The sequence below is a fragment of the Gadus macrocephalus genome, chromosome 12 (assembly GCF_031168955.1).
Source record: "Gadus macrocephalus chromosome 12, ASM3116895v1".
NCBI classification, from domain to species: Eukaryota; Metazoa; Chordata; class Actinopteri; order Gadiformes; family Gadidae; genus Gadus; species Gadus macrocephalus.
In genome coordinates this window covers 24,456,387-24,481,386 of record NC_082393.1, presented here as the reverse complement: position 1 = coordinate 24,481,386, position 25,000 = coordinate 24,456,387, and the positions used below count along the sequence as shown (strand labels likewise).

Below are 25,000 nucleotides of genomic sequence, written 5' to 3'. Positions count from 1 at the left end.
GGCGTGGTGTGTAGAAGAGAAAATAACACGTTTTGCTCCGATAATTTGCTCATGTGCTTGTGTCTACATGTGTGTATGATGTGTGTGGGCCAAAAAGTAGATTACATTTGCATATTTACAGTGAGTTCACTGAGCAAGAAGGGTGAGTCATTCCGTGCCCCCCCCCCCCTCCCCCCAGGTCCACTGCCCCCCAGCTCTGCTGCCTCTGAAAGCCCTCTCCTCCTGGGGACCTCTGGTCGGTGTGACAGTGGCAGCGCTTCAAGTGCAACCAGCCCCACCACGGGAAATGGATAACTCTCCCAAACACAGACATGTTTAAGGTCGACAAACCCTACCCTAACACACACACACACACACACACAAACCTAGAAACACAAACGCACAACACATGTGTACTGTACACTTCAAACACACACACACACACACACATACACACACACACACACACACACACACACACACACACACTACACACACTAGCAGCACACACACACACACACATAAAACACACACAAACCTCAACACACACACAAACCTAAAAACTAGAGCTGTCAGTTAAACGCGTTATTAACGGCGTTAACGCAAACCAAGTTTAATGGCGTTAATTTTTTATCGCGCGATTAACGCAATTTATTCTTTAAATAATAAATAATGTTATTATTTAAATAAAATTGGCTCAAAACAAAGAAGCAGTAGCCTGACTGCTATGTTCAAGGCAGCATGTTTGTATGTTCATCGTTTAATTGCACTATAGGCTTTTTTTTGTACCGTCCTGTTTTGATCAGTATATGCCAATGTTGTTATCAATAAAAAATAATTTGCACAAGGCAAGCCGATGCACTTCTCCATGTGGATAAGAGCATTAAAATGAGAACAATTAATGGGACAAAGAATTAATGTGATTAATCACGATTAAATATTTTATCGCTTGACAGCCCCTACTAAAAACCCATACATACACACACACACACATGTAAAAACACACAAACATACACACCGTGACACACCACACACACACACACGTACACACACGTACACACACACACACACCGTAACACAAGCACACACACATACACACCGTAAAACACACACACACACACACACACACACACACACACAAACAAACCTAAACACGAACACATACACACTCAAACACACACAAGCAGTCTACTGTGCCCACTCCATAACTCTGGGTAGCATTAGCCTGCTACAGGTTGGTGTTGTTATTTCCTCTGGGCAGTGTTTGGGTCGAGGGTGGCTTGTTTTTGTTCATCTGCTAAAGGATATTAACTCCTGTTATTCAGCAATAGAGACCAGAGGCAGCTGTAGGGAAGCTGAGTTTGGCCATCAAAGTTTGTGAAGAAGCATTTCTATGAAGAGGTTACTGAGCTGAGGTGACTTACTGAATTAAACTGAATTGGTTGGCTCTGGAGGAACGGTATGAAAAACATAATCTCTCTGTCATAATCATATTCATTAGCAATCTTCTACATTCTTAATTGAACAATTCTGAGTGTGTTATTGAATGCAAGCCTTCCACCTCGTGCTCTGTCACGATGTGCAAAGCCCTCCATGGCTTAATTCAATGGTGACATTTTTTAATAATAACCAATCTAGTTTTGAAAATACAAAAGCCTGAGAGAACGTTTTGATAATGATCAGAGGGCAAGCGTCCACAAACACACCTGGTCCATCAAACATCCCAGGATACAGAGAACTGTCCTGTAGACCCAATTCAGTTTTCACCTATTCTTTCAGGTCAGCTCTGTCATTAACAGCACTGCTCCATTTGGCGTCATCTCCCCTAACAAACAAGCGTCAATGCTCGCGTTGTTTTAGGGAAAAGGCCTTTGTGCCCATTCTCAGTTACCTTGGACTGTATCTTCATCAACCATGCCTGTCTCTCTCTGTCTCTCCCTCTCTGCCATTGTCTCCCTATGAAACAAGCGCCAAAGCTCACGTTGTTTTGGCGAAATGGCCCTGTGCCCATTCTCCGGTACATTTGACTGTCGGGGAGCGTGGCACGTTCCAGCCGACTGACCCCCCCGGCCAGTGGGGGCGGACGAGAAGGATATGAATGGTGCCGCCCGGCCCCTGTGATTAGGATCCATTATCCTCATGATTAATGAGCCAGCCTAACCACCGACACCAGAACAGCACCTGGGCATGTGTCACTGTCACCGGAACAATCTGGGTCAAAGCCTGCCACATCTACTGCAGGTTCCAATCACCTCCATTGATAGAGCGGTCTTATGCCACAGAGAGGAGGGGAGGGAGAAGGGGGGGTCCGTTTAGTACTCTCGGTGTCGGGCCAAAATACATGGTTTCTACGAAATGCTATTTTTAGCTCAAGAATAACACCTTCCCCTGGCAGGGATGGACATAAATTGTGAAATGTTAGCTGTTGTTACTAAATGTTATACTTGCTCAACAATGCTTAACACACACACTTGGCAGACACACACACACACACCATCAATCTATTCTTTAGGCGCGTACCTCTAAAACCCCCTTCGAGACTGTTAGCTGTACTCAAAAGATATACAAATAAAAAACACAGCTACGCAGCACCATATACTCCCGCGCACGCACACACACACACACACACACACACACACACACGCACACACACACTCCATCCCATGCTTTAAATATACTATCCATCTCTCTTCATTGAGTCTGCGCAGGGGCGCTCTGCATACTGAAGTCACCCTTCTCATGTTTGGATTAGGGCTCGGCTGAACATTCAGCAGCAGTCAGTCTCCCAGATTATCGTCGGGGTGGGAAGATCCAGTGTGAGGGCGGGCAGGTTAGGCTGAGCTGAGCTGGGCTAAACTCTGAGGAGAGGGGCCAGCAGACAGCCTGGACTGGGGCTGAGGGGGGGGGGGGGCTGGGGGGAGCGGGGCGGGGCTGGGGGGGGCGGGGTTCAGGCAGATTCAATTGGCGCGTGATCACAGACAATTGAACCGATAATTACAGGTGCATCCAAGCTAGCCAGAGTGAGAGGGACAATGTACAGTTATATGCAAATGTAAGTCTAAAAAAAGCAGACACCAAACCAGTGCCAAATATGCTAATTTATACATCTCCATATCTATGGAGGAACAATGCAGTCGGAGCTCGTAAACGTAATGAAATTACTACTCCAGACCAGAACAGAGGTACCATCAGCTCATATTTGTCTGTGCCTGAAGAAACTCCACTGAAACATGTGCAGAGTCTCTATGGCTTTCTTGAATGATTCAGAACAACCAGACGTTTGTATGAATTATAAAGTAAGTTCTGTGACAACCTCATTACAATCAACACATGTGCATTGCTCACCTATAAGATGAGGATAACAGAAAGGTGATTAAGGTACTCGAGCTGAATGGCTCTCCATTGTAATATTTAATCTATTGTAATATCAGGGCTTTATACGTAGGTCTCTCTCTCTCTCTCTCTCTCTCTCTCTCTCTCTCTCTCTCTCTCTCTCTCTCTCTCTCTCTCTCTCATTCTCTCTCTCTCTCTCTCTCTCTCTCTCTCTCTCTCTCTCTCCCATGTGAAGAACAAAAAGTGATTATTTATTAATTAGTACCATCATACAGTACACAAGGGATGTGGTCTGAAGGCACATAACTCACGCACACACACACACACACACACACACACACACACACACACACACACACACACACACACACACACACACACACACACACACACACACACACACAAAGACACACACACACACACATTACTTCTGGTCTACTTCCAGCACAGCTGACAAAGTTTGGAATAACAGTGTTGGCTTATAAGCATTCTCACAGCAACTAACAGTATTGTCTCACACACACACACACACACACACACACACACACACACACACACACACACACACACACACACACACACACACACACACACACACACACACACACACACACACACACACACACACACCGAACTGACACGCCTCAGTGTTGTAAAGCTGTGTATTCCTCATTCCTGGAATAGATGGATAGACAATACTGGGCACATCAGATCTGCTTTAAAACCTTCATTTTTGCTAGACATATATTACAGTGCAATTAAACCTGCTGGATGTTCTGTATCTAACAGGGACTGGATCCTACCTTCTACTGTATCTAACAGGAACTGAAGCCTAGCTACTCCTACTGTATCTAACAGGGACTGGATCCTACCTCCTACTGTATCTAACAGGAACTGAAGCCTAGCTACTCCTATTCTATCTAACAGGGACTGAAGCCTAGCTCCTCCTACTCTATCGAACAGGGACTGGAGCCTACCTCCTCTCCTACTGTATCGAACAGGGACTGGAGCCTACCGCCTCTCCTACTGTATCGAACAGGGACTGGAGCCTACCTCCTCCGACTGGTAAATGTTCTATAAGGTCCGGAGCCTACCTCCTCCTACAGGTGGAGGTTCAATAGGGGGTGGAGCCTACCTCCTCCTACAGGTGGAGGTTAAATTGGGGGTGGAGCCTACCTCCTCCTACAGGTGGAGGTTCAATAGGGGGTGGAGCCTACCTCCTCCCACTGGTGGAGGTTCAATAGGGGGTGGAGTCTACCTCCTCCTACAGGTGGATGTTCTATAGGGGGTGGAGCCTACCTCCTCCTACAGGTGGAGGTTAAATAGGGGGTGGAGCCTACCTCCTCCTACAGGTGGATGTTCTATAGGGGGTGGAGCCTACCTCCTCCTACAGGTGGAGGTTCTATAGGGGGTGGAGCCTACCTCCTCCTACAGGTGGATGGTCTATAGGGGGTGGAGCCTACCTCCTCCTACAGGTGGAGGTTCAATAGGGGTTGGAGCCTACCTCCTCCTACAGGTGGAGGTTCTCTAGGGGGTGGAGCCTACCTCCTCCTACAGGTGGATGTTCTCTAGGGGGTGGAGCCTACCTCCTCCTACAGGTGGAGGTTCTCTAGGGGGTGGAGCCTACCTCCTCCCACTGGTGGATGTAGCGGATGAGCCGGGAGAGCCGCAGCAGGCGCAGCAGGCTGAGGATCTTGGTGAAGCGGACGATGCGGAGGGCCCGGGCCGTCTTGTACACCTCCGAGTCGATGCCCTTCTCCACGATGAGGAAGATGTAATCCACGGGGATGGAGGACACAAAGTCCACCAGGAACCAGGTCTTCAGGTACTTGGTCTTGATCTTCTTGGGGTCCAGGATGATCTCCGTGTTGTCCTCGAACACGATGCCCGTGCGGAAGTTGAGCACCAGGTCCACGAGGAAGAAGGTGTCCGACACCACGTTGAAGATGATCCAGGGCGCGGTGGTCTCGTCCTTGAAGAAGGTGATGCCCACCGGGATGATGATCAGGTTGCCCACCATGAACAGGAGCATGGTGAAGTCCCAGTAGAACCTGCCGGAGGTGGAGGAGGAACAGGGGGAGATGTTAGGGAGGATGGGAGGGGAAGCCTTGTGCACGGACACAGGGGCTGAGGTGAACGCTGGACGGGCCCCTGGTGGCCCCACACAAATATTAGACCGACAGGGAGGAACAGCACTCAAAGAAGGAGAATGCTTGTGGCACTTGAAAGGAACATCATCAACAATGCTTTTCTCTCTCTCTCTCCTGGTTTGTCTCTCTCTCTCTCTCTCTCTCTCTCTCTCTCGCCCCCCCCCTTTCTCGCACTCCCTCCGTCTCCCTCTCTCTCTCTCTCTCTCTCCCCCCCTCTCTCTCCCTCTCCCCTCTCTCTCTCTCTCTCTCTCTCTCTCTCTCTCTCTCTCTCTCTCTCTCTCTCTCTCTCTCTCTCTCTCTCTCTCTCTCTCTCTCTTACTCTCTCTCTCACACCTAGCATTGCCCTAGAGACAAGCCATTCCCAGGGCAAGTAGAGGGGTGAGGAATAACAAGCATAATCACGCGTTGTAATTAAAAGATGCCCAGGATAGTTCCTACTATGGCAAATACAGTCGTAAAGGTGCCACTAGTTTTTCGAAAAGGGCTTATCATCCCATAAAGCCAGTAAATCGATTTTGAACATTGATCATTCTCTTGATACTGACCAGTCTGGAGGAACAGATCTCAAAGAGACACAATGAATGTGGAATCATCAACCATGATTTTCCTTGTCATCGCATAAAGCCAGTAAACCTATTTATATCGTGGATCATTCCCCGGATACAGTTGTATTGGTCTGGTGCTTGCCTGATCAGCAAAGAGTATAGGATAAACATACAGAAGGCAGGACTGAAAGGTGTGTCTGTCGCTGAGTCATGAACTGGCTGTTTGATTTCAGAGCTTAGCCGAACAGTGATTAATCGAAGCCCTGATATAATATATTTTAATGACGTGTCAAAAATAATCTGATTTTTGATAGCAGTTACATTAGGGCTGTATAAATAGGCTACAAGGGGAATTGACTTGGATCTGCGCACATGGATATGTTGGTGATGTTTGGTGATCACCGAGAGAGCTGACCGTAGCGCTGAGAGTTGTGATGGAACAGATTCCACAGGAATGTTCGTCAGGAATGAAAGCAAAGATGCCCTCACCAACAAAGGATCAGCTGCTCCGGTACCGCTGAAGCGTTTGGTTTTTTACGATTTTGTGTTTTGAAACTTCCCAACCAAAACGTATCTTTTGAAATAGTTTGAAATAATTTTTGAGGCAAAAAAAAATATTTTAAAACGTTGTCCTTTAACGTGACCCCAGATGTGATGATGGGGACTGCGTGTGTCACTCCATGTTGCTGTCCCGCGGATTATTATGCGCTTCTATAGTCATCTGAAGGGGGCCGAATTTTTGTCAAATTATTAGAGAAAATAGATGTTTGCAAATTAATCAAATTGAAGTTTCTCCACTTCATGCACCTGAGCCACCATGTGTGTATCCCGTTGTATCCAGTTTAAATAATAGTTAAAAAATGTGTCTGGAATTTTGATTCATTCTAATGTTTAACCTTCAAATACATTAACATAGTTCGCGACATGTTAATGTTCGCACAGCTTTTGGAGTATACACGTTCACCCACCGGTGTTGGCCTGATTGACCCCTACCTGAAGTCACTGTACGGGTGGATAATCCAATTACCGGCCGATTTCACGCGCTCTTGTTCCTTCTCCACCGCCTTCTGGCTCCCAAACATCCGGAGAGAGAACTTGTTCACCCCGGGCTGAAGCATGGAGCTGAACTGTCGCTGCATGTACGTCTGGTTGTCCGCCGAGTCCCCTTCGTCCGGGGCGATCTGAAAGCCATCCTCTGCCTTCAGAAAGGGCACAGAACATCTGGAGCGCTGGTTGGACGTGTTCTCATGGATCATGGTCACCTCCTTTATACTGGAAGCGTTAGAAAAGGAAACTCTGGACTCTTTCTTTTCGGTGGGTGTTCCGGTGACCCCGGGAGCCTCGGAGCCCTGACCCAGTGTTGAGGGGGAGCCCACGGAGGGAAAGTGTCTGTCCATCGTGGAGGCATTGGAGTGCGGGGCAGCCTGGCCCTGGTCGTTGTCCACTGCAACTATTCCACCTGTCTTCTTCTCCTGCTTGGAGAGGAGTGAGGAGAGGCTCCCTGAACTGCTCGGGTCCATTCTGCAATCTCCGTTTTTGTTAAATATCATACCGGTGGCCGGTCGTGGTTTACAGCTGCCCCCTGAACCTCGTCCTCGCTCCCACGTCTGCTGTGTTTAGAGCCCCGTCGGCTGACAGCAGCATCTCTCTGGATGAGCTGATCAGGGGGTTGTGATGCCTGTGGTGGTGAAAGGTGCGGACTCTTCCCTTTTTCCGCGAGTCTCTGGGGATCATGTTGTCAAGTATGAGTGGACAAGGCTCCCCCTTCTGGTGTGAACGCATAGGCTGCACTGAAACACGCTCGCTGCTTTTAGAAGAAGCGGTGAGTCGGTGAGAGAGAGGGCTGCGCTGGGGTCGTTCGAGTGGCTGTTTCAGTGGCCAGGTCAAGAGAAGTTGCAGCGCACATCTTGGCGCTGATCGGACGATGCTGACTGTAGGATGCGACTCGTGTTCATTAAGGCACTACCCAGCTAGTTTTGAGTTTCACTTTGGTGAACATCTGTGATTGCATGTGGCCTAACAATGGGGCTGTCGACTGGAGTCTCCGAAATACCCTGAAAGGATCGGGCAAGATCGATAAACGAGGTCAAATAAACTACCGTTGACAAGTTATGATCACCGTTCTGAGAAAACCACAAACGTGTCTCGGCTCGAATGGGTGAAATCAAAAGTTGAGCCAACAAATCAAAAAGCTGTGCGATTTAAATCTCGAGACTCGAGTAATGATTTAGCGATTGTCGACAATTATACCAGTCAAAAAATGTGCTTCAGCTTTTGGATAAACAGCTCCACCTTGTGGCAAGTACTGTAGGCTACTTTTATACTGCTCATGGTCGCATTAGGCTGAATTATACCAAAAGGGGCAGATAAGGTAGGCTAGTCCAGTTAAACACAACAAAAAACAAACCTTGGGACCATAGAACAAAGGTTTACTGCCCAACGTCAAGGTGAAGTGAACAGCAGCTGGGACCAATGTAGCCATTTCTAACAGGACGGTCAGGATCATTTTGCAAGATAAATCAGGGTGGTATGCGTCCAGTTTGAGAAGTATCTTTGTAATTGCACAGTATCAAGTACACAAACTCAAATCAAATGTATTTTATTCAAATTGAAGTTTCAACCAATATTGTCCAATTTGCATTAGGCAATTTACACATTTGACCAGAGCTTTCATATTTACCAAGTTTAAAACACGTTTAGTCATAATACAATTCAGGTCAAGTCAGTGTATGGCTTCTGAATTGACTAAGTAGTCAAAAGACTGGCACATTTCCGTTCATGGCCATCTCGGATAACACTGAAGACTCCCGATAGTCAAGATAAATTTCTCGAATCAAACTGTTAGACTCTGTACTTTAGATTTGGTTATTTTCTAACATACAAATGTTAAACATCATGCACTTGGTCCTTAATGGGTTGTTAATGTGGGTGTGCACATGGCAGGGAAAGCATCAAACCAAAACACAAGTAAATCAAATGCTTGAGGTTCGGGTCACTAATATTTCGCCTTCTCACCAGAGCACTAATATCAGCAGAAAACATGGCCGGCTTGAATTCATTGTACTCATACATGCATTAAATTATACACGTGACTGAAACAGCGCAACTAGAAAACAAAATGATCTTGGAAAGCAGGAGAGTAAAATCTGTTAAGGCAAAATATAGAACTACCATGGGTGGTTTGTGCATGGCATGAGGGTAGTACACAAATGTGAGGAGAGTTTTGGTTATTGCTGAAAAATAAAACGGCAGTGTTGCTTGGATGAAAAACACATCAGACCCTTTTCAAAACCGGGCTTGGTGCTGCCAGACAAGTGTTGGTCTTGCAATCCCACAAATACAGTAGTACGGAGTATGAAACTGTGAGGGTCACTATAGGAAGCATTAACCGTTAAAATAACCATAAATATAACTTTCCACCTTTGTTTATTCACTACAAACACTTAGCAAGAACAGCAATAAAATGCATGCAATATTTGAACTATGGCAAAAACAAAGTGGAAGTATGTTCCCTGACTGCATTTTATATAGGGCTATATATTAAAACAATTCATCTTTCCATTTTTCACAACATCACTCAAGCACAGAAATTAATTTTAAAAATTGCAGGTTGCACTACATAATATTCCACGTATGCGTCGAATGCTTTTAAAATCCTGGATCGTTTTCATCCAGATGGGCACCTGGAAAAGAACAAATGAAGTTAGAACTAGAGAATAAACTAGCAAACCTAAAAAAAAAATTGATGCATTTAGGTCTTCACAGTCAAAGTATGAAATGTTGTCCTTGATCAACAGTGACAGCGATGGAAGAAAATGAATGGCTAAAGTACACACCTGCTTTCATCTTCCTAGTTAGAATTCCTTTGCCTGACATTCTTTTCCTTGTGGTTTGTGTCAGAATTGCTCTTCCTGTAAAGGAATAAAACAAAAGTTGCAAGAACATTATAAAGTGACCAAAGTCAAAAGAAGGTGTTAAACAAAATAATGTTGAGAAATGCCTTGGAAGCAGTTGGACGCGATTATAAATGTGAAACAGTGAAAGTGTGTATGGGGGTGATCCAAATGGTCACTCACAGAGGAGCAGATCCTGAGTCGTCGTCTGGATTCGATCAGTGGTAGGGAAACAGAAAACAAACAAGTCAGTTGACGCCAGCATAAGACAGCCAAAACACATGCACCTCTTCGCATTCTGAGCACATACACGGATGGCATTGTCTGAAAAACATGACCGGACAAGGCGATGACAATGCGACAAATTCAATGAGCACACCCACCCTCGCTCAACAGTGCATTATGTTCATGATGATTCACTATATTTTAGGGTTAAATGTTGACGTTTACATTTTTTCTAATCATTAACACCTTCATAAAAATACGTCTCAAACTAATAAAATTCATTATAGACTTAGTTATCAGTTTAGACTTCTAAAGATTAGGTTGGAGTCGTGCAATGTTAAATCTTTGTGATAATGCAAAGCCAAACACAAGTATGTTGGCAATGGCAACTATTCAAAAGATTGAGAAATGGCTACACTAGCTGTGAGGAATCATTGTAAACTCATGCAATAGCCGTCAATGGCACAAAAGAATTAGAACCAAGCAGTGCAAATATTAATATCCAACACAGCAGGAAAGCATTCCAGTATGAAGGGTCTGGTTAAGCACCTGCTGGATGGATTAAGGCAGGAATTGTATAAATTGTTCCTGAAAAGAATATAGTCTGCCCATATTTTACATGCATTATGTTGCCATTGCAATTTACATGCAGATAATGTAAAAACGATGTTAAATCGTTCAACAAACAAACACTTCAAACCACTGCTGTAGTTTTGAATTTTCTGGTTATTATTCAACTCTTTCATTGGCTGAACAAATGTTTTTGAATTTCAAGGTAACGAAAGCATCAGCAGAATTTGGCTGCTCCCATCATAGCTCATTAGGCCAGTGAAAGAGTGATCAAGTCATGGAGTGCATTCCTATCGGAAGTGGTCATTTAAAAACGCGCACTCTTGCCAAGCGGGCATCTCAGGCCAACCACTTCAGTCTCGCATGCAGTTTTGATCACTTACCAAAACGCAAAAGCAGCAGCAAACAAGGAGGTAAAAGTGTAAATAATAAAAAAAAATAAAAGTTCTCTCACAACCGAGTCATTGTATTGAAAGGCAAACTTCAAAAATGATTAAATTGATCTTAGGGTCATGAGAACATTTACAATTTTAAACAGATACATTTTAAGTTGGTTCTAAAACTACAAATGTCCATGTCTCGCACAGTTCAGAACGTCCATCAACATCCACTGAAAAGGTAACACGGTTTTGGCAAGTGGAGCGTTTGTCTCGCAATGCAAAAATATGCAGCGGCTGACCGACTGAAGTTAAACACCCTGTCGAACTAAAGAAAGACAAAACCTCCGTTACGTTACGAACAAGGGGACAATCACAAGGTCTTTACCGTCTTGGATCTCGTCGGGCTTTCTCCTCTTCTCGTAGATGAAGATGATGGTGACCAGGATGATGACCTCCACCACGATGCCCAGGAAGGGCCAGACGGCAGCCAGCCGGCTGCGGACGCGCAGCTGGATGCGGTCGCTGGTGGCCCCCAGGTCGCTGATCCCGGTGCACACGTACTCCCCCTTGTCCAGCTCTATGCTCAGGGCCGTGATGGCCAGGGTCGTCTTGTTGGGGGTGCTCTTGATCTCGTACTTTTCTGCCGTGTTGTTGACGATGGGCTGAAGGACGCAAAGAACGTTGCACGGTTAGAGATGTTTTGACCAGAAAAAAAACCCATTTACAGGTCGGTACAGTCTTTAAATCAAAGACACGCCTGTTCATGGTAACGGTATGCTGGGTTTGGCGCGACGGGAGACTCACCGCCAGTGAGCCGTCTGCCTGGGTCTTGGACCAGGACCAGTCGCTGGGGAGAGGGTAGCTGTGGCTCACACAGCTCAGCAAGATCTTGTCGTTCTCGTCGCCGTTCTCAGAGCGTTTGTAGGCGCCGACGTGAGGAGGTGCTGTGAGGGGGGGGGGGGGGGTGTTAATGATACCAATGAAGAAGTAGAGCCCGACCAATCAATCGATTGGCCGATTTTATCTGCCGATATTGGCCCATCACAGATAGGCATCGGGATGGGTAACATTGGAGAGTATGGCTTACTTTTGACTTCGACGGCCTGCTGCACAGGTGGGTCGATCAGGAACACACACTCGTACTTCCCACCGGAGTGCGTAGTGATCTTATCCAACCTGAAGACAACAAAGGTGTGCATTCGGTTGAAACCAGTGTGAGCGCAAGTCCCATACAGGCTAGTCACTAGCTTGTCCAGCAAAACGGCATTTCTCCTTCTTGGTGTGCTTTGAGCTTTGCCTTTTTATATATTTTTTTAACGCCTGACCGCCTTACATCTGCAGAGTAAACCATCGTCTTGACAATGCGCTTCACCTCCGCCCTGTGAAGAATAACCCGGACGGACGAGAAGCCCTACAATGCAGCCCTTGCTTGCCGACAGGGAATTGAGGTCAGGGCAAGTGAGAGGAGCTCCAGGGGAACTTCTCCCAGCAGGCCAATGCTACTGGGCAAGCTGCACGGTCCATCTCTGCTAATCATCAACAATAGCAGGCCGGCCAAGTGCCGCCAGCCATTCCCCGAGCGGGAACACTAATAGAGGCAGCCAAGCGGAGGGGGAGGGGACAGAACGCAAGGCTGTGATGTTGAGCAGTGCCAGGTCCCTGGAAATGTCAGTTATAAATATGAGGCTAGAGCTACAGAGGGAACAGAAGCACACAGGCCCAGTAGAAGATAAAGTGCATGGTTAACATCGTAAGAATGAACCGCTATAGGTCTTAACGGCTTAACATGAAGCACGTGGTCAGAATCTGAGGTAGGGGGGCCCTGTGGAGTGTATACATTTTTTTTATTCTGTATTCTGAGTCGGTATAATTGCCTTAAACCCTCAGGGTACTAGTTGAGGTGAATAATATGCTAATCTGGATATAATGCTCATAAGCAAAGTCAAAGATGGTCATGAACTTCCTGATCATAGCCGATGAGATGCCACTGAAACGAACACCTCTAAAGTTAAACAAGAAAAACATATGGATACTTACGAAAGGGAAGTGAATGGAGAGGGTTCAGTGGACTTTGATCCTTCGATGATCTTTCCGTTCCACAACCAGTGGGAGCCCTGGACTGGGAGGGTAGTCTCGGTGAGGTTGCAGCGGAGGACGGCGGAGGTCTGGTTGAAGACTTCAAAGGGCTCAGCGATGATGTTTGGTCCTGTGGACAGGAAGCAAAACAATCAGCCTTTGTTGGAAATATGTTTACATGCATTCTTTGTGGTACACCGATGTCAAAGATTAGGATGGACCAAGTTGAATTCCTGCTAATGCAGACTTTATGCAGGGTTATACACATCCCTATGGTGACTGACCAATGCATGATCGTTTCTCCATGAGCAATCTCCATGGAAAACTGGAATTTTTTCCCCGAATTCAATTTAAAGAATGTACACCAAATCCCAAATAAAGCTTGATGGAGAACTACCGAGCATGTCAAGTGAAGAGTTGCCAATGGGGATCGTAAGAAGGAGGGGATCTACCAACATCAATGCAATGTATTGCATCAGAGTTGGTCAGCAAGTGGGAGAATGATGCTCATACTGAGAGGCTAGCAGTTTGGAAAGAAAAGGTCAGAGGGATAGGATTTTACAGCTGAACCATGCAGAAGAAATGGTACAAGTTGTTGGGAGAAAGAAAATGTACACTCCTTTTAGGTCAAAAAGGCTTGTTTAAAATTCTTCTGTTGATCACCGAGGCAATACTTGCAAGTCATGGTACGTAATTCTTGAGTCAGGGTAACAAATTGGTTGGGAGAAACCTTATAATGTATGAAAAGTATAGGACTGAAAAAATGCCTACATTTTATTAAAAAGGTAGGATGGTCCCTTTAAGGGGTGTAGTAGTTCAGGTTGTGCAGAAGCCACAAACTAGTTTTGAAACCATACAACCAGTCTACATCAAAAAAACGGATAGTTCCAACGCTGTCCCTCACGGCTTGTGCAGATAACGGTCGTTGGGTTGGGAATGCGTGTAGCGTTAGGGACAGGTGCTCGAAACAAGGACTACCTATTGAAGCGTCTACTGCAGGCTTTAGGTTCTGGAGGGATTTGGGTGGGTGGGGGGGTAGAGGGGCAGCGCTAGCACCAGGTGAGACAGGGGAGCTGGAGCGGGGAGTGGAGGGAGCGGAGGGGGGGGGTGGATAGAGCTCCGGGACTTCCCTAGTGGTGAGGGAGACGCCTCCTACACCCTCCCTCCCCCCCCCCCCCCCCCGCCCACCCACTCACTTTCAATCACAATAACGTTTGCCTGCGAGCGGATCCACTTGATTTTGGGCGTCTTCTTCAGCTCATTGCGGTCGGGGTCGTTGGAGGCGCGACACTCGTAGGTGCCCGTGTCGTGGAGGCCGAGGTCAGTGAGGTGGATGGTGCTCGTGCTGTGCGCGAGGTACGTGGCGTTCACTCGCACGCGGTCGTCCCGCGCGCCGTCAAACAACTGAGTGAAGGTCTCGTTGGGCTCGTGGCCTTCTATGAACCACCACTGCACCTCGGGAAGGGGAGAGCCCACCACCTCACAGTGCAGCTCCGCCCAGCCAGAGACGATCTTGGTCAGGGACAGGGGACACTTGATGAACCCTGCTGAGCACCGTGTTCAGGGAGCCCGGCACACGGGGCGTTGGGGGTGTTTTTGTGGATTATTCATTAATATTGGATGGGTCAATGGTTAAAGCGTGTGGGGGGGATTAAATGGGCCGTTGATGGAGTGCAATGATTCATGGATGAAGAAGCAGGCAAAGAGACAGAAAAAAATAAAGCAGAAATTAATTGATGACATTAAATGAGGGCAAGCAGAAGAGTGAAGCATTGATTTAACCAAATCTATTAATATCCGTAATACACGGTAACCCATTAAGACAGCATGAAAAATGCAAGAGAATAGGCAAAAGAAAAAAACAATTAAGAGACATGCAAAAGAATAGGTAATACATGAAAATGAAAGATGATTTACTGTAAATAATGGCACCAAACTGACACAAATACACAATGCAGAAATTAAAATATGAAAAGGCAGAGTGGGTGAGCTTGAAATGAGATTTGAAATATGGCAGAAGCTATGTATATAAATTCCATGAAAGATTCATGAGTGCAATGAGGGCAGCTTTTCAACCACAACTTTGCAAAATGCCGGGTGATTGATTGACATAAATGTGTTGTGCAAATGTACCATGGCCTCATATTCCTTCTGCTGATGATTAAACAAGCAAGAAGAACCTTCTAACATTACAAGCAAAATAAAGATGGCTCCCACCACCCTTTCTACACTACGCTCAACTCTTCTACTGTATATAAAAACACCCACACCCAGCTAAACATTGTTTTCGCAGCAGGCAGGCACACCCTGTACTTCACTCCATAAACAGGCAGTTTTCCGAACCACGCTGGACATGTGGGACACTGCTAAAGGTTGCACCAAAGGGCACCTTCATGCCACACACACATTCACCATTAAATAAAGGTTAGGCTGCTGGGATCCCACATTGGATCTGACGTTTGCAAAATTGCAAGCCACGAATACCGTCCGTAATTGTAATGATATGCATAGATACACACCAACAGATATTTCAGAAGGTCAGGGGGTGAACGAACTGCCTTTAAAAAAAGTAGTAACAGTTCAACAGTTCATGTAGTGTAAACAGTGCACTCTTCTGGGGCTGCATTGAAATATCGATTGTCTTATATTGACATAGGCACAGATTTCAAAATACTAGGTAATCGTAAAATAAAAAGACTAAGCCAAAACATGCTTTATCTTGACAAGATGTTAAATGATACTCGGTTACTCAACACTCAAAAACCAACGATATAAGATTCCTTTGAAAAATCTGAATGTATAACAGGATATCCCAGGGCGAAAGGCCAAAACTCAAGGAACCGTTGAAATTGTTTGTATGGCTTCATTTTGGCCTGGAACAGCTACTACAATGTACCGGATATCATTTTATCTGAGCACAAACATCGCATTTAGAACAATTACTTCAAAGATGCCGTAAGCCTACATATAAACCTGAAATATGACCATTTTATTGGGAACCTTTTATATATTTTTTAAAGGTTCCCAGCAAGATCTCACCTACAGTTATCTCAACTGTAAAACAGTACAAGCACCTAGACCCTAAACATTTTATGATCCACATTCATAAAATCCCGAAAAAAAAAAGAATTGGCACCAAACTGACATAAATGCACAATGCAGAAATTCAAATATGAAAAGGCAGAGTGGGTGAGCTTGAAATGAGATTTGAAAATGGCAGAAGCTATGTATATAAATTCCATGAAAGATTCATGAGTGCAATGAGGGAAGCTTTTCAACCACAACTTTGCAAAATGCCGGGTGATTGATTGACATAAATGTGTTGTGCAAATGTACTATGGCTTCATATTCCTTCTGCTGATGATTAAACATTGAAAAACGTTGAAATCGGCTTCGTGTGGCCCCGTCCACACAAAGCCGATTTCATGGCGAAACCGCAAAGGTCTTATACGGTTCGTCCTTCCCTCCACACAAAGCCGGCGAATAACCATGACGTTATCGCCCCACCCCTCGACCATCTAGCCTAATGACTGTTAAGCCCGCGGAGTCTCACCCTTTATGCGCATGCTCGCCTCTCCTTATTTATTTTTCTTCTGGATTTCTGTAGCAGAAGCAGCGCCCCTTATGGGCCTGGAATGTGTACTACAGCGTTTCTACAGATCTACCCGGTTTCGCTTGACTCCTGCCCCGTTTACACGAAGGGAAAACGCAGATATTTCCACACGGTTTGGCCTCTCATTTACACGAAAACGCTGTTTTTGTCACAGAAAACGATCATTTCTAAAAACTCCGGCCAAAGTGGAGATTTCTGAAAACGCCGGTTATGTGTCGTCGTGTCAACGGGGGGAAACTGGGTTTTAGGTTCTGAAGCGTCACATTATGCGCCAGGAAATGCTTAACGTCATATGAGCGCCCTATGTTTACAGTTTGTTTGTTACGGGAAGACGCTCGTGTTAGTCGTTGTTGTTGATTCTGCGGATTCTGATTGGCTTGCATGGCTTTAATTGCGCTCGACGGCGTATTTATGCGTTTTGATGTCAACGACAACTATTTTGAAAACAATGTTGTGTGCACAATGTTATTTTTGAAAACGGAGGGGGGGAAATATTCGTTTCTATAAATACCCTGCTACGTATAAACGTGGCATCCGTCTTTACGGAGATACTCCGAAAACGGAGACTTCGTGTGGACGGGGCCGAAGCGAAGAAAGCTAAATGTTCCTTCATGGGCAGCAACACTGGGACCGAAATAGTTCCTGACTGAAACTAAGGTTATGTTATCACCAATATTTAAATAATTATTGCTTCAAGTCTTGCCATTCTGAAACACAATTCACAAAATCAAATTCCCATGACTGCATTCGATGCTTGTGCCAACGCTTTATTACTACAACCTGAACCAGCTTATCATCTAAAGACTGATTATAAATGATTTTAGTCCTGGTCCACTCTCTGAGTGCTCAGTACTTGAGGGGATGTCACTGTCCTGGCTTGTGTTCATCGAACATGTATTACAACCGTCGTTTTGAACCTAGGGTATACATTTGAAACAAAACTTTTACATGTCAAATAGTTTACCAAATGTCAATAACAATAACTCAGAACGCTTGGGGCCACCTCTAATAGGAGCATGTTTTCAGGTACTTCCTTTGTTTTTAGCAATGCAAAACATGACGCCATCTCAACGGCATAATACCCATCTCCAACTCCATGTCCTGCATTGCATCAGGCTGATGATTGAGTGACACCACTCAGCTATCCATGGCGCAACATTGATGGATACTCAAGCAGCACGTCGCATTCGCCACAATTGAGTCACACGTGATCCAAGTAAACGCGTAAGACACACGTGATCAAACCGTCCGACCATGACAAATGAATCTAAACTCCCGAAGACATGACCGGTATAAACCTGATTAAATAGGCCCATGGCTGTCAGTGGATTGATTATCCACTGACGATCAAAATTAGAAACGACGCAAGCGTCAGATGAGGCAACAGTTTGTCATCCTCAAAGGCCCTTCATCTTACAATCAATGGGAGGATGGAGGGCTTCTTAGTGTCAAGAAAACAGCTGATCTAACGTTAGTTCAACAAATTTGAGTGTACAACTCAATAACTCATGGCCAAGAATATGATAATTGTCGGCACAAGCATCTAGCATACAGTGCAAGGCTAAGGACTCAAAAAGCATCACGCAATCGTATCATTCTTTCTCATATTTATCTCTTTCGACTTTCAAAATGGAGCTACAGTTGAAGCAATGTAAGGCTGTGAACCCAATTTTCTATAAAATCAAATTTCAATAAGGCCAAATAAGAGCAGTCTAAGTTAGTCTCTTTTCCATCTATAGGGTTTAGGGGTTTCGTGTGTCTAGCTAGAACTCGGCGAGTCTTCATTTTGGTTGTTTCCTACCATCTGAAGGGAGACAGAAAGTCCCATTTGGACATGTATATGCCTGTATTAATACCTGTAGTACCCAGAACGTTAACCATTCTAGTTATAACATTAACATCCGTGTTCCCTGGATATTTAAGAAAGGGTAAGCGAACAACATGGCTAACATCACGGTCTTACCTGCCGCGGCGTTAGCTCGATAAAAGCACATCAAAAGGGCGATCAAACCCCACACACGCCCCATGGTGACTTCTCTCTTCTACGCCGGAGTCTGTAATACTGGATTCAACACCGCAGTTTCTTGTGAATCGTCGAATTGTAAGGTTATAATCGACTCCAGCGGCTGGCTTGCTCTAACACACCGTCGACTGCGGCGCTTGTCCTCTAGTGGTTGCACTGCACGCGCACGCCATGTACGAGCACGTACGTGACGCTTTATCTTTACGTCGCTTTTTTTTTTTTTTTACGTGATGACGTCCGACGAGCCGTCAAGTGATTGGAATCGAGAACATCGAGATGATATAGCTCAGAGTTGTGCAACAATCGAAAACGGCTATACAATGGATGCGAGATCGGACGATAAGGATAAGGGCGATGCGAATCGGTAAAAATAATTGAGAATGAAGACGGGATTTCGGATTAAAGTAGAACAATCGAGGATATAATACAAAATCCAGTTTCAGAATACATCAGAATTTTCTAACCAATAATCCATGTAAATATTGAGTTATAACAGCCTACATTGCTTCAACTTTAGCACACATATCATGCAATTTTCAGAAACCATAAAACACAAATGACCATGAAGAACGGGGCGTGTTGATATTTTTAATAACTGCTCACTGGTACTTAAAACTGGAAATAAATAAATTTGGTCGGTAAAATTAAGATCTTGTATTTGACCATTATTCTAGGACTACCCTTAAACACAGTTCATTACATATCTATTCATTATCTATATAGGCTGCATACATCTACCCCATAATGTTCAATTCCAAACTGAACCATAGTTTAGCTTCAAAATGCTCTTAGAATGTGTAAACATAAGAAAGAGACAAAGACACCATACTTTTTCAATACACCTTTAAAAATCCCATCCATTTAAGAAGGCATATTAGTTGCCCTAGTAATTAACTAATAACTCTACGATTTATTGGTCAGAAGTGCAGCGTTAGAAAATATAAAATGGTTACCAGACCAATGTTTTCACTCCAGCTACCAACGTTTAGTAGACTTTTCACTAAAGGTCACGCAGTAAGACAAGTCATTGACGTTGAGTGATAGCACCCACATACATACACCAACACATCAGATCATTTTGTGCATTTATTCTTTTACACATAATCTGTAGACAAATTGTCATCAGGAGATTTCTGCTCAAATTCAAGTTAAAAAAGGCAAATGCAGAGACGCATTTGGGCCCTGAATAACATACTATGAATAAAAACATCCCTTTATAAGTGGCTATTTATTATGAGTATCAGTGATCATTATTCAAATAGAACAAAGTCACTGCATAGATTCACATCATATGAGTGCAAAAAATATGTAACTGTTCACTGCTAAACTAACATTAACTAAACCACAGTTGAAAGCTGAAATCATTAAGGGGATTAAAATTTGCTGGGAGAACAGATATTTTGACGTCTTATAAACAAAAAGACTGAACTTGAATGTGTTTCCCAAATCTTAAACAGATAATTTAGTTCAAGTTCTGATATGAAGGCTATAGAAAATAAATGCCTCTGTCAAGTCAACCACACTAAAGGGAAATAACAGAAGGTTTGTCCTCACGTGACAATTTCTCCTACTTTGGATTTATACATTTTTCCCTGGTCTAGTTCAATCCACCGTGGGATAATTGTCCTACCAGGCAGGAAGCCCAACACAATCCAAGCTGCTCCCTGGGAGCCCGGTCCTGATGGCCAGGAGTACCACACTGGTCCTGCCTCGATCTTGATTGAGTGCCTTTCAGGAGGAAAACGTTCTGGTCAATTCCTCCATCTTAAACTAGGAAGGGGCACTGCTGAGGTCAAGGGGTCGCCATTGAGCACAACGACCCAGAGAGAGGTGTGAGACTGCCTAAAAGTGTTGAAGGGCTCAGTAGGCGTGATGGTCGAGTGTTTATTTTTTGTGTTTTACAATTGATCTGCAGGCGGCTCGTTGCTCGTTGAGCTCGCGGATGACGGTGTGGAGGAGGCGGATGGGCCGGTAAAGTTCATTCCCGATAGGTCTGGAGGGTTTGTGGCCGTGTTTTGACCGCTCAAGCTTTTCCGGCACACCGGACAAGTGTCATGCTGGACAAAAGAAAGCAGAGAAAATGCAATTCGGTTAAGTTTGATTGGTCGTAATAGGTATAGGGTGCATAGAGAAAAATATCAGGGAGGAATATGACCATTACCTGCTCAAGCCAGGGTATTATGCAATCATTGTGGAACATATGATTGCATGGAAGCTGTCTGACATTTTCTCCAACACTGTAATCTTCTTTACACACCGGACATTCTAGAGATAATGCTGGAGAAAAAAAAGGCAGGTGAGATAGTCAGGATTTGAATAAATGGTAAAACTGTAGGTTTTGTTGTAGGAAAAGAGACAGTTGAATTGTTCATGGCAGCACGTGGAAAGTTACAAAGAAACACCAAAGAACAAGGTTGGTGCCATAGCGTTTGTCTTATCATGCCTCTTTTTATGCCTAACCATAACAGTTTATAATCCCCACTGCATGATAAAATGCAACTATGTTTCCAGTTGACTATTGACCCCTTTGACAAGATTGATAGGTCTCCATTGCAAATACCACAAAATAATAAAGTGCCTTTCAATATTGAATTGAGTACGGTATTTCTGACCCTAGCCCTCTCCCTGTGTGTGCCAGTGTCCAGAGACAAGGTTCCTTACCGACGTGTTCCTCTGTGACCTGTACTGTGGGGAGGCTCTTTATCTTATCGATGTCTGCAGGTGGTGGTCCCGTGTTCTCAAATTGGTTCAACAACTAGAAAGAAAATAGACTTCAATGAGGTCCGTACATAAGCACCAACGAAATGCCATCAAACTCTTAAAGGGCAACCCTGTATATACCTGTGTTATTATAGCATCAAGTCCATTGGCCCCCCAGGCATAATCCATAGGATTTGAGTGCAATACACCCCTGTGAACGAAGGCAGCATGGTTAGAACCGCCGGTCAGAAAGCCAACTCTTGAGTAGAACTTTTATTGTCTCAATTTCTCTGGGGTCAAACTTACCAGGGTCCAATTCCTATATTTGGCATTGCAGTCGGTGCAATTATTCCGTTCACAAGCTGCTGGATGATTCTAGATGAGGTGAACAAATTGCAAGATATTATGTGGGGACATAAAACCATGATCTAAAATTATTGTCCCGCTGCCCAATCAATGATAGTCCTATATTTGTGGACACCAGGGGGAGGGAGGTGCAGAAGGAGAGAGTGTACCGAGTGCAGCAGTGCAGGTCAGTGAGGTCCTTACCCCTCTAAAGTCGGCACGCCCTCATGCCTCCCAGGTTGCCGCCGGGCGCCATGACGACCCCTTGGTTGCCTAGCACCGTATCGCTGCCGTGAACCCATCTCCCTTTCCTGGCGGTTTTCCGCGTCCCGGTTGTCCTCCGCTCCGAGGCCGGCTCCCGTATCGAAGCCGTCGTCAAAGACCCCCAGAGCAAACTGGCCGTAACCGGATGGGAATGTAAACATGTGCTGGTGGTCCACATTCTGAAACACAAGTAAACACACATTTGACTTGACGTATATCCGCACTGGACTACTGTTACTGTATGATTAAGACCATTTGTTGTTAATGAAATGTCCGTTACAAATCCCTAACCCATCTGTTAGACATGTGGGGTTAGAAATTGGACTAATTAAAAAAAAATCATATCGGCTGTATAGGTCTAACTAATTGGTTAAAGCGGCATTTGTTTAATAATAAGCCAAACCTAAGATTAAATCTGGTGATGTCAGGCTTCCTTAGCACCCCGTTAGAGGCACCCAATTTCACAGCATTACACAATTGCAACCAAAAAAAGGAAATAAAAACCTGAAATGGCTGCTGGTTCTGGTCCCCAGTGGAAATGGAGGGCGCGGAGCCGTTGTCTGCACTACACAGGGGACAAAACAGTGAGTAACTGATAGACATCTCCCCGCCCCCAAAGATTTATAGATATACATCTATACAGAGATGTGGATAGAGATCTAGATAGAAATCAATAGATCCATCGATAGTATAATTCTGGTGCGAACTAAAGATTGATATGGTCTGATCTATGTCAATAAAAAAATATTTTCACCATCAATTCATATGAATAAATCAGTGGTAATGCTTATCCATATCATCTGGCTTGCATTTGAGATGAAGGTAACTTTTGTTGGTTATTACCAAGACTAAGCCGAACTGATTTATGACTACATACCTCCTCTCCCCCAGTAGCTCTTCAATAAAGCCTGACTCACATCGTGGGCATGTGTAATCCTGTAACAACACACAAAATAAAATAAAATTGTACGAAAAATGGTTAACAGATTACATCTCATCCCAACAATGGAAATGCTGCGTGAATATAAATCAACTCATCATTGACAATAGATATTAGGAAATGCATTTTTCTGTGATATAAAGAGATACACCAAGATTTGTAGATTGTGCAACACTCGTATGTCTGATCCCTTACTTAGGCACAGTCCCCGATGGTCATTATTTTAGGCTCTAAAGCAGAACAGACCACCGACCGACCCCTTTGTGGATTCTAATCTCTTCATCGGGCTAACCCAGCCTCCGAAATAACCATTACCCTTGCTCTAGCTAGGGAAATAATTAAGTTATGAGGCAAAGCATCTTTCTTAAATTCTTTGCTTTGTATTTCAGTGTAAGTGAGCCGTTATTGTGGATTGTTCTAAAACGCAGCACGGATGTCTGTTTCCCTCTCAGCCTCCTCGTAGTTCGGTTAAGCCAACCCTCAAGACGCCAATAAAACAACCCTGCCGCGTACACCACAACAGTAACACCATCCCTCATGCACCATTCCCACCCAGTGTACAGCCATATGCCATTGTCTCGATGTGAGAGTTATTAGCTTTTTTACTGTATAATTAGGGTCATGTTTAGGCCAAGCCTTTGTCTACTTTGCACGATCCATTATCCGAGTGTGCTGTACGGTATTGCACGGGAAAAAGGTAAACAATGGTCTGGCTGACTGTTCGCTGCTGTAGTATCGGCTAATCGTTCACATTAAAGTCAACTCAATACCTTTGTTTCAAACAGTGATCAACAATAGAAGCCTGCGCTGTATGCTATAATAAAACACAACCAACACATCTAATAGTTGTACTTTCACCCCATTTAACATTTGCATAGCTGATGTTGTGTTACTAGGTCTCCCAGTGCCATGCGATGGGTAAACGGGGTTTATTATGCCTGTGAACTTGAGAGACTAGGCTACCTAGCTACCGGCTAGCGCTAGGTGCATAGGAGGAGCCAGACGTCAGCGGGCCAACTCCGCGCTATCAGCCTCCACGCCGCGCGTATTAGTGACTAGTATCCACTACTTTATCACGGACATTATTCTCTTCGTCTAACGGTGCATTGTACTTACTGGTAGACGAGGACTAATCTCTGCTGAGCATATATGACAGAAAAACCTGCAGGGCCATGGAGGTGCTTCCGCCATTTTTAAACGGAAACCAGTTTCAGGAATTGTCTACGGGTCTTCAAAAGGGACAATATGCAGCCAAATAAACGCTCAATGCTCGTATATAAAAAAATTGTACCATCAAATCGCAATTTCATTTACTGATCCAACCAGGTTAGAATTAGTAATGTAAGGGTCCGTGAAGATATGCTGCAAAAATGTAACCCTCCCGGTTTTGTTATTGTGCTCACTTCCTTGTGGCCACTAGATGGGGCCTTTGTGCATCATTTGCACAATATATATATATTTATATAGGAAACCACTCCAATTCATTTCTATTATTGAATTTGAATAAACTTGAAACTTACGGTTAGTGTAAAAAATATTTGTCAAAATAGTATAACAAAGTACTGAATTGATTGTGCAATTTGTATCATATTACACAATCAAAACAGTTTTCTGAATGTCAATCAACCCTTATTATATTACGAGATTTTACGAACAGATTTATGAGGACGGTTGAGAGTTGGAAGAAAAATAAGTGCTGAATAATAATTATGCCCTGAGGTCTGTTTAAATAACTGGAGAGGACGGCTTAAACTAATCGCCCTATAATGGTGTACTTTTTCACTCAATAGCTCTTATGTTATTTCCTGAGTAGTAGTTAGTGGGCTAATGATTTTTAATGTCAGTGGCAGAGTTGTATGATGTGGCTCCAGGATTCAGGGCTATTGAGTTTATTTTGCTACCTTGATGAATGCCTTTCTCAAACATAGTCTCACCACCACATGTTAGAAGAAAGTAGGAGTTCC

At 44.5% G+C, this 25,000-nt stretch overlaps 3 protein-coding genes and 1 long non-coding RNA gene across 6 annotated transcripts in view; all 4 read right to left on the bottom strand.

The window, feature by feature from the left end:
- The window catches only part of LOC132468568 (potassium/sodium hyperpolarization-activated cyclic nucleotide-gated channel 1-like), a 24,248-nt gene extending 15,787 nt beyond the window's left edge, over positions 1-8,461 (bottom strand). The window contains 2 exon segments of the mRNA XM_060066294.1: positions 4,940-5,363; positions 7,001-8,461. Of these exon segments, the coding sequence (XP_059922277.1) occupies positions 4,940-5,363; positions 7,001-7,557 (981 nt within the window). The 5' untranslated portion in view covers positions 7,558-8,461.
- A 129-nt stretch (positions 8,462-8,590) lies between these two features.
- bsg (basigin) lies at positions 8,591-18,954 on the bottom strand. 3 transcript variants are annotated; one of them, XM_060066234.1, is made up of 7 exons: positions 18,728-18,953; positions 13,113-13,281; positions 12,163-12,251; positions 11,880-12,019; positions 11,461-11,737; positions 10,084-10,108; positions 8,591-9,918 (listed from the first exon to the last, which is right to left on the bottom strand). In XM_060066234.1, exons 1-7 carry the CDS (start codon positions 18,789-18,791, stop codon positions 9,858-9,860), a joined length of 825 nt encoding a protein of 274 aa, XP_059922217.1. In that variant the 5' UTR covers positions 18,792-18,953; the 3' UTR covers positions 8,591-9,857. The 3 variants fall into 3 exon arrangements, with proteins under 3 accessions (XP_059922217.1, XP_059922219.1, XP_059922220.1); XM_060066236.1 differs by lacking the exon at positions 10,084-10,108 and having other exon boundaries at positions 11,436-11,737; positions 18,728-18,954; XM_060066237.1 differs by lacking the exon at positions 10,084-10,108 and having other exon boundaries at positions 8,591-9,914; positions 11,444-11,737; positions 18,728-18,954.
- LOC132468514 (uncharacterized) lies at positions 16,153-18,721 on the bottom strand. The gene is made up of 2 exons (XR_009528235.1): positions 17,292-18,721; positions 16,153-16,825 (listed from the first exon to the last, which is right to left on the bottom strand). It is a non-coding gene; the product is annotated as an uncharacterized LOC132468514 (long non-coding RNA).
- A 661-nt stretch (positions 18,955-19,615) lies between the features above and the next one.
- On the bottom strand, positions 19,616-24,449 carry LOC132468939 (E3 ubiquitin-protein ligase RNF126-like). The gene is made up of 9 exons (XM_060066777.1): positions 24,153-24,449; positions 22,974-23,032; positions 22,601-22,661; positions 22,037-22,275; positions 21,794-21,862; positions 21,629-21,698; positions 21,449-21,542; positions 20,949-21,064; positions 19,616-20,844 (listed from the first exon to the last, which is right to left on the bottom strand). The coding sequence occupies exons 1-9, from the start codon at positions 24,225-24,227 to the stop codon at positions 20,686-20,688; spliced, it is 942 nt and encodes a 313-aa protein (XP_059922760.1). The 5' UTR covers positions 24,228-24,449; the 3' UTR covers positions 19,616-20,685.
- Between the last annotated feature and the right edge of the window lie 551 nt (positions 24,450-25,000).

Bases quoted from the DNA above. Each gene is read 5' to 3' on its own strand.
- bsg (XM_060066236.1), bottom strand. From the start codon at position 18,791: ATGGGGCGTGTGTGGGGTTTGATCGCCCTTTTGATGTGCTTTTATCGA. The intron at 13,282-18,727 runs GTAAGACCGTGA...TCCTGTCCACAG, and splicing joins TCGAGCTAACGCCGCGGCAG to GACCAAACATCATCGCTGAG. The intron at 12,252-13,112 runs GTAAGTATCCAT...TGTTGTCTTCAG, and splicing joins TCTCCATTCACTTCCCTTTC to GTTGGATAAGATCACTACGC.
- LOC132468939 (XM_060066777.1), bottom strand. From the start codon at position 24,227: ATGGCGGAAGCACCTCCATGGCCCTGCAGGTTTTTCTGTCATATATGC. The intron at 21,699-21,793 runs GTAAGTTTGACC...CTTCGTTCACAG, and splicing joins AATATAGGAATTGGACCCTG to GGGTGTATTGCACTCAAATC. The intron at 21,543-21,628 runs GTATATACAGGG...TTTTCTTTCTAG, and splicing joins TTGATGCTATAATAACACAG to TTGTTGAACCAATTTGAGAA.